We start from the raw sequence: 8,905 nt of genomic DNA, 5'->3' as shown, positions 1-8,905 counted from the left end.
CGGTAGGCGAAGCGGGCAGCCCGCGTTTGCTTGTTCCAGTGTGTGCGCTCCATGTGGGCATGCACCGGGGTGCACAAAGGCACGCGGGGCGCGCGATCATCAAGCGAGAAGCTCTCCTGCGGGCTGGCACGTAGGACCCGGCCAGGTGGCACCATCGCTCTAGGGGTCACCGCAGGTGCAGCGCGGGGCGAGCAAGGGGTGGGCCCGGCGGGCAGACCACGCCCAAGGCAGCGTGCTGACGCCACGGCGGCGGGCACCGGAAGCGGACCGACGCGCGCCGTTGCCGGGCAACACTGGCGCGGCCGGAGGGGATGCGGGCAGCCGCCACAGAGAAGTGCGTGGGGCTGCCCTTCGCCCTCCCGCCAGGGACGCGCTCCGGGGCTCTAGAGCGCCGCGCCATTTCTTCCCTTTTGGGCCTGGCGCTAGAGCCCGGGAGCCCGCCTTGTCGTTGGGGCCCCCAAGACGCGCTCCAGACTGCAGCGGTCCTGCCGGTGGGCTTACGGGTCCAGCACCTTGGTTGGCCGCGGGACACGCCCCTGTGCTGGACTGGTCAGCAGCGGCCAGGCGGCTTCGGCACACAGCAGCACGTGGGCACTCGCCCGGAAGCCGCGCCGGCCCCGACAGCGTGGCTCGCGGCACCCCAGGCCCTGTCTAGCGCAGCCCTGGGCAGCTTCAGCCCAGCAACTGTATGCCTCGTGCGCAGCTCCTCTTCTGGTCTGCTGACCTGGCCGCACGAAGATGCAAGACCGGCAGAAGTGGTGGGGAGAGTCCGTGAGTGACTTCACAGGGGAACGGGCCGAGGTTTCCCACTGCTACACAGCTGAAGGACAGAGTGGTGACAATTTGGAACGGATAAGGATCTACAGTGAGGGTCCTCTGTCTGTGCCAGGTGGGAAAGCCAGCAGCTCCCCAACAGGAGAGGGCCTTCCGACTTGCACCACTAGTTGTACCGACGCCGGGGAGCTCAGCAGCACGTGGGGGGAGTTTGAAGGCTTTAGAGAATCTTCAGCCAAGTCTGGACTCCCTCAGTCCCTTGAACTCCTGGAAAGACCCACCGATCCTCAGCCACTAGGAACTCCTGCCTTAAAGGAAGGTGGTTCTCACCTGCCACACCAGGGTGGATCCGGGGCAACAGGAATCACTTCCCACCCATCTTCAGAGGTATTTCTGTGGTCTTTGTCACCAGACGGAGTGAGAAATGCCCTAAGACCTCTCAAAGGCATCAGGCACTGGGTTAGGGGCTACCAGCCTTTGAGGGGCCTCTTCTCTCTGGCCTTCATCCCTTGTCATAGGGTTGCCTGTCCTGTCCTCACAAGGCCAGAGAAGGAACCAGTTGACAGCAGAGCCTGCAGAAATGGATTGGGCAAGACCAGGTGGGGGCAACCCAAGCTGGGCCACTTTCCATGACCACTTCCCATCAGCAGAGGTGGTACTTGTGTGGCCTCATTCAGAGTCTATGGGGAAGAAGCTCTTTTTCTGAATCTGCTGGCTTATAAAGTCCCAAGTCCTAAAGTCACACAATCACATATAGCTTTGTGCAAGGCCCTGGAACTGGAGCTGGCCAGCTGAGCCCCAGCCCCTCATTCTGTCTGCTCCTCAGAACTCAGTGCCCACCCTTGCCTCCTCTGGCTCCTCTCTGCTGGTCATTCTCCTCCTTCTGTTGTTTCTCTTTGCCATCTCTTCCCAGATGGTTCACCACACACACCAGGGAACAAAAGATAAGTTCAATAGTCAGGAGGGAAGTAAAAGGTATTGCTGGTAATCCAAACTCTCCTACACCAGTGATTTCTTGGCCCTCAGTGAGACCCGCTCTTGGGACAGTCAGTTCTGCTGTGACACTTGTTTTAAAACTAGGACTCCTTTCCAATGCAATTGATGCACTAAGGAACATTTGAGCATACCGGAATTTTGCAGGAAACACTAGGCAAATGGAACACCTGCACCCCACAGAGCTGAGGCATGTTGATAGACATAAAACTTGCACCTGCACCCCTCAGATAACTACCAGCACCTGGTTTACCACCCCCATCCCACCTGGCGTTAGGACACTACTCAGTTCAGACTGTCCCCGACCCCTCACCTGACTGCCTACAAACCTCAGGGCCTTTTCAAGGTGAGGCTGTTTCCATTGTATGTGTGAACTTCTCAGCCAGCTCACATGAAAAATTGTACCAGTGTTTGAAAAGCCACCTTTTCCCTGCATCTCCGATGAGCTCTGAGTTGTGCCCTTACCCACCTCCTGTGAGCTCTGTTGTTTTCACTGTGATTTTATAGCGAACAGAGGTTTTAGGAGAGGCTGTGTCAAGTGATGGTGGCACTGACTGCACAGTTGAGCTCAGGTTTCTTTTGTATCAAAATTAATTACTCAGAATATGTGACCTAAATGCCTGTATTTCTCCTGATTCTGGAATGTTCTTTCTTTCCAGCCTGTTCTCAGGTATGAGAACATATTTAGGTTTGCTTTTCAAGAAGTCACAGTTGAACAGGCAACTGAAGATGTTTCCACCTTAGACCATTTCTTGGACATAAGCAGTGAAGAAGACCCTGGCCTTGCATCTGCACATAGACTGTGGTAATGAACACCAACAGAACTAAGAACCCCATGGCAGCACTGTACCTGCACGGTTGTTTGATAACGTGGCTGCACAAAGTTCTGTGCGTGCCTCCTGGAGAGCATCACTGCCCCTGTAGCCTCCTGTAGGCTACAGTGTCCTATGGGGAGCTGGCAGCACAGCTGGAGGCTCCAGCAGTGCTGACCTTGCACGCCTTGAGCAAGCTGGCCCAGGTGCCAGCCCTCTTGTGTCTCAGCATGAGTGCAGGAGAGGATGGGAGAGATGGTGGGCCCCAGAGCAGCCCTGGTGTACTTGGTTGAGTGGTCATTGGCAGCCCCATGAGCCTCAGCCACAGAGCTGTAGAAAACACCCCCAAGCTGTCCACTAACCCACGGGTGGCCATGTGCTTCCAGTACTGCCTGCAGGGCTGCGGGCTCCCAAAGAGATCAGGTGCACTTGGCAGTGGGTGCCGACAGTGGCTTTGAAAGGGTATGCTTCCAGCACCTGTTGACAGAAGCAGGCTCCAGGGTGAGACAGTGAAGGGCTGAGATGCTCCAGATAAGTTGGCCTAAGACCCCAGGAGGGGAGAAAGTGAGATGAGCAGGCTTCTTTGCCCCTCAGTAATGTGGGGAAGGCCAGGTCAGCAAGCCATGGGGGTCTGTGCATGTCTGGACAGGCCTGGCTTTATCACAGCTCTGCAGGCCATTCAGAGCTCTGGCTTGACCCATCATGGCCACTGCTGTGCAGTAACCCAGCACCTTCCCAGTGTGCCTGCTACAGTGGTCTAGGGAGAGACACCTGGAGCCTGAAAGGCTGTGGCCTCCACTGTCCACATGCCTGTCTCCCTGTGTGTGCTGCTCCTGCCTGGCACAGCCCCAGGGAGAGCCTGCCTCAAGAGTGGCCCCTCAGGCCATAGGGTTTCGGGGTGGCACTGGCAGACCATTCCCTAGAGGCACAGTGGTTCTAGAGTCAGTCTTGGCAGGGCTGACACTCAGGAGAGGGTGGTGAATGTCGTTGGGCTGGAGAAGAACCCTGTTTGCATGTTCCGAGACATTGGCGTGTTTGGGAAATGATTTAGGCATTTAACATGTCCCATCTGCTCCCGTGTTGTCGGATACCCACCATGTCCTCACTAGGGCTAAAGCTTCTGACCAGCAGGCCCCTCTGCCCCAGTGTCTGGTGGTGATGGTGACCATACCCTGTTCGTTTCTTCATCCATTCTTCTGAGCCCTCAGTGTTTTCCTAGTTTGGGAACATGGGTTTTGTGGCCAGCACAGCTGTAATAGTGAACCAGACAGCAAACATCTGGCCTTGAAGACACTCCCTGATGAGAACAGGCCTCCTGTGCTGGGACGCACTGTGGAAAGAAGAGGCAGGGCAACATCAGGAACACTGACCGCAGGGGTGTGTGTCTGAGTGAAGGAGGTGGCCAGGGCCCCTGAAGGGGTGCCATCTAGTGTCACCTGTGCCAGGTGCTCCTCTGCTTGTGAGACTGGGCTTCCTGACCTGCTCAGAAGGCTTTCAAGTTCATCTTTAGTGACTTCATCTATTTTCCAGTTCTGAATCTAGAAAAGTCTGGCGAGCCCTTCAGAACACCAGCACCATGTCTGCGTCGCGATGCCTCTGGAGCCAGTCTCACTGCCAGGAGAAGCTCTTCCTGGTTCTTGGCATAGAAGCTGCTCAGAAGGTGACATGGTTCAGGGGGTGGAAACTTCTCTGGGCCCAGGACAGGGAGGGTGGTGGAGAAAATGACACTGGAAGGCCAACTGTCCCGAGGTCAGAAGCCACTGACTACTTAGAAGGCCACTGGTGGTGAGGGGTGTGGGTGTGCCTGTCATGGGCAGCACCTGGACACTGGTGCGGGGTCCTGCAGGAGTGGGTGCAGATGTGGAGACAGGGTGCACATGGACTTGGTGGGGAGAGGAGGAAGGTGCCATGTGTGGAGGTGGAATACCATGAAGTTCAGAGCATGGGCGGGAGCACTCTGCAGGGCACTGCAAACCACCAAGGTGTGCTTGCACCCCAGGTGTTGCAGGAGGTGCTGGGGTTAGGCCAGGGCCTGCTGAGGGGGACAAGGGCAAGTTCCAGTATGGGCACAGGCATGAGGCTGAGGGAGAGGCCCTTGGAATGTGGAGGATGACCAGTGTGCACCATGATGGGCAGAGGTAGTCTCATAGACAGGAGCTGCTGCTGCATGAGGCAGGAGCAGCCCAGAGCCAGCCAAGCCCAGGATACACACATCAGGCCTGTGTCATCAAGAAACAGTGACAGGGCCACCTTTCAGCAGTCAATATAGAACAGATCTTTTTCCATTCTTGAGTATTTTAAAAATGTTTTTTAGTTGTAGATGGACATAATATACCTTTATTCATTTATTTTTATGTGGTTCTGAGGGTGGAACCCAGTGCCTCACGCTTGCTAGGCAAGTGCTCCACCACTGAGCCCCAGCCGCAGCCCTCCATTCTTAGGTGGAAACTTTTAAAATGGAACTCAAAAAGGAGCTGACAAGGCGGGCCTCATGGCCCCAGTGAAGATAGTCATGTGGACGATGGCCATGCTGACTGGTCAGGAGGCCTAGTGGTGCAGGGGAAACAGTACCAGGGGGTTCTGGAGGGGAGGCTCAGGCAGGACAGCTACCATGGTGGCAGGCTGTGGGTGCTCATCCTTCAGGTGGCTGTGAGGGCGTTTCTGTTGAACACCGTCGTACTCCATTTTCTATTTACAACAAAATGCCTGGTAATTGTAAAGCATAGAATTTTGTTTGGCTCATGGTTCTGGAGTATGGAAGCCAAGGAGAGCATGGTGCTGGCATGGTGAGGGCCTTGTCTGCTGCACCTTAACATGGTGCCAGCCATCACAAGGCAACAGAGCAGTCACGCCAGCTCAGTTCTCTTCTTATAAAGCCACTAGTGCCACTAGGAGGGCCCCACCTCATAGCCTCCTTCCACCCCGATCACCCCAAGTGCCATCAACACTGTGAATTTGGGGTTGTGTGTTCAGTACAGAAGTTCTGGGGGACACACTAGAACCACAGTAGGCAGGTCTGGCTGCCCCTGAACCAGATGATAGACAGCAGGTGGCAGCGCTGAGCAGGGAGGGCCCTGGCCTGACCCTCCCAGGGCCTATGCATGTCCAGAATTAAGGTAGAGGGGCACGGGTTAAAACGGAAGGTGAGAGGAAACAGTGACCCTGTCAGCTGTGTGACATAGAGGTTTGTCTCCTCAGAGTCCTTCCAGAGACCAGGGTCACATTTCAGAAGGTCCTGCCCTCAAAGGTCCTGAAGAGCTGCTGGCACTCAGCACCTTCGATCTGCCCCACTGCAAAGCCCTGATCCAGACGAAGGTGAGCACCCCACAGGAGAGGCCTCAGGAGGCAAAGCTGGGTCTGCACACAGCTCCCTGTGTCCTCACCGAGCCTGGCTTCTGTTCTTCTTTGATGCCTAGGCACTTAGAATGCACAGGTAGGAAGGCTGCACCGCAGGCAGGGTAGCCCTGGATCTCCCACCTGGGCAGGGGTGGGCGCCTGAAGTCAGCCGAGCAGCTTTCCTCAAGAAACCTGCTGCCACCCTCATAGTGAGACTCGAGGCAGGAAGAAGGGCAGGTGGAAGGTTGTGTTCCAGAAGCCCTCTCTTTCATCTGGGGTGGCGTCTAATGCCCAGCTTGGATCAGGTGCTACAGGAGGGGCAGGTGGCCAGGCCCAGCCACAGGGCTGTGTGTGTGAGTGGGAGGTGGGAGAGCATGGCACTGGGCAGTGTGTGTTACAGATCTGCTAGGGGAGGGCCAGCAGTGAGGCACAGCTCTCTGTGGGAGGACAATGCAGCCAGGTTCCGAGGGAGTCTGGGGCAGGTGTGGTGCCACCTAGCTGATGCCAGCTGCAGCCTTGATGGTTGGCACATGGTGCCAGGTATGCAGGCACCCAGGAAGGCTTTTGCATGAACACACACAGGTCTGTCACAGGCCCCAGAGGACTCTGGGTCCCTCTGTTCTTTGGAAGAAGCCTCGAGGTAGACACTATTTGTCTTTGAGCACAACAGGTTACCTGTCTGCAGCTGTGGCATTTACAGTAGCCAGCACGTGAGGAGGTCCAGCAGCAGCTTCGATGTGGGAACTGCAAGGCTGGGAGCATGGAGGGTAGGGGGACCAGACCCAGGATAAGGGCCAGGATCCTACTTAGGAAACAGACCGGCTCTTCTGGCACCATGGCACACACCTGCAATCCCAACACTTGGGACACTGAAATAGGAGGATTCCAAGTTCAAGGCCAGCCTCTGCAATTTAATGAGACCCTGTCTCAAAATAAAAAGGGCTGGGAGTGTTGCTCAGTAGTAGATGCCCTGGGTTCAGTTACTAGTGCTAATGGCAAGAAAGCTGGCCTTTCACTTGGGAAGTCAGGTAGCAGTGGCTCGCTGCAGTGGGGAGAAGGCCAGGGATAGGTGGGCCACTAGTGGCCTTGGTCCTAGTACACCAGCGCTGTGCACTTCTCTGGTTGCACTGCACAATGAAGTTTTTAGGATCATGGTGACCAAGGAGAGATTGTTGAGGGGCCAGAGGTGGGCAGGGCAGATGCCAACCTGGCACCTCTGGTCACCTGCACTTGTATTTGACTGCTGCCCTCCTCTCAGCTCTCAGGGACACCTGGCAGCAGACAGGGGAGCCTGATTACCTACAGCCTCTTTCTGAAGACACCCCTGCATGGAAACGGGCGGCACATCACAAGTCCACAGGAAAAGAAGGTTTTCCCTCCACGTCACCTAAAGCTGGCGTTTTTTAACAGGGATGTGTGCTAGAAACAGGAGTATGTCATGTAGGCATTTCACATCGTCTCACTGGTTGGGTTTGGTTTCCTAGGATCTTTCAAAACCCTTGCCTCAGGTCTGATCAGGAAGCATGGGGTGTCTTGGGCAGAGCCAGTCCCCAAGCAGAGGGGAGGGGTTTCTGGATGCACTGCGGCCTGCCCAGCAGATGCCACCTGCTCCTGGTGGAGGGTGTCAGGGATGATCCCAGACCTGGCCCAAAGTGGGGCATGTACTGAAATATCACCGAGGAGACAGCTGCACTTTGAGAAACAGCATTGGCACCTGGTCCCAGGAGGTCCTGGGCTTCTGTGTTGTTCCTGGAAGTGCCATGAGCACTCCCCAACCGCATTCACACTGGTGGCCTTGGGGACAGGCCTTTCTGATGGCTGGGAGGCCACACTGCGCCAGCCCTGGAGGCCCAGGTGGGTAGGCAAGTGTATTTCACTGGTCATCTCCTGCATAGATGGTTTTCTTCCAGGAAAGGGCCAAGCAGGCAGCACTGACTTTGTAGAGCTTTACTTAATAAAGGGCCTCAGTAAGCCTGTGCTCTTGCTGACTGGTTGACTCTGCAAGGACTGATGACAACATTCTGTCCCGAAGGGGAGACCTGAGGCTGGAGGGGCTACAGAGGCCATGCTGGGGGCTGGCACTCCAGGTAGAGCCCCTGCTGTCTCTGTACCAAGGCCACTCTAGGACCAACTTGCTCAGGAGGTGCCAGCTTCCCTTCACCTGACCCACTGATGCAGGTGCAGGTGATAGCTGCTGTGCCCGCCAGGAGGAAGGAAGCTGGCTGTCCCTGGTCACCCCAGGTGGCTGTGCATCAATACCATGTGGCCCACAACAAAGGGGTGGCTCAGATCATTTCCATGGCACCAGATGTCAGGAAAGCTGCTCTGACCTCTCGCCCTTAACCAGAGGACGTGTGGACCAGCACACAGAAAGGAAAAGGCAGTTTCTGCACAGCAGAGGGAGGCGGGCAGCAGGGAGAATGCGGACCTTGCAGGGGCAGTGTCACCAATTACAGGTGGACAAAGGGCCTGGAGGGACACTTCTCAGAACACACACACACAAATGGCCCAAAGATCAGTCCTGCTCAGAGAAGTGTGGGTAGGACACCGAGGCCTGCTGGTGAGGGCCGAAGGAAGGGCCTTGCCCGCTTGGCTGGAGCACAGTGCAGTGCAGCCTTCATGGAGAGCGGCATGGAGGTGCCCCCAAGACATAGCCTGTGTGATCCCAGCCCCGCTACTGGGCACTTACCGGGGATGGCCAGTTCCGGCTGTGGAAGGCATCTGCAGGCCCACTTCCTTGTGGCCTACTCCCCAATAGAGGGGAGGAATGGGCCGCATGGCCCCCACAAACAAGTGGTAAAGGCAGGTGGTACACATGCATGAGGGAGTACTGCTATCCACCAGCCAGGTGGAACCTGCCACCTGGGGTAGCCCTCGGCACGCCATTGGGTGACACACCCCAGGCACAGGTGGACCAGAGAAGCCACCCTCACAGGAGCCAAGGGCATGCGGCTACAGGGGCAAGGGTGCCGTCTCCCACCAGATGAGCC

The 8,905-nt window shown here is 56.4% G+C and overlaps 1 protein-coding gene across 1 annotated transcript; it reads left to right on the top strand.

Annotated features, from left to right (window-relative positions):
* Positions 1-291: 291 nt before the first annotated feature.
* Clba1 (clathrin binding box of aftiphilin containing 1) lies at positions 292-7,897 on the top strand. The gene is made up of 5 exons (XM_026405550.2): positions 292-1,161; positions 2,427-2,572; positions 4,110-4,239; positions 5,778-5,894; positions 7,174-7,897. The coding sequence occupies exons 1-5, from the start codon at positions 739-741 to the stop codon at positions 7,336-7,338; spliced, it is 981 nt and encodes a 326-aa protein (XP_026261335.2). The 5' UTR covers positions 292-738; the 3' UTR covers positions 7,339-7,897.
* The last annotated feature ends 1,008 nt before the right edge of the window (positions 7,898-8,905 follow it).

The sequence above is a fragment of the Urocitellus parryii genome, chromosome 6, assembly GCF_045843805.1.
Source record: "Urocitellus parryii isolate mUroPar1 chromosome 6, mUroPar1.hap1, whole genome shotgun sequence".
Lineage (NCBI taxonomy): Eukaryota > Metazoa > Chordata > Mammalia > Rodentia > Sciuridae > Urocitellus > Urocitellus parryii.
This window is presented reverse-complemented; position numbering and strand designations above follow the sequence as displayed.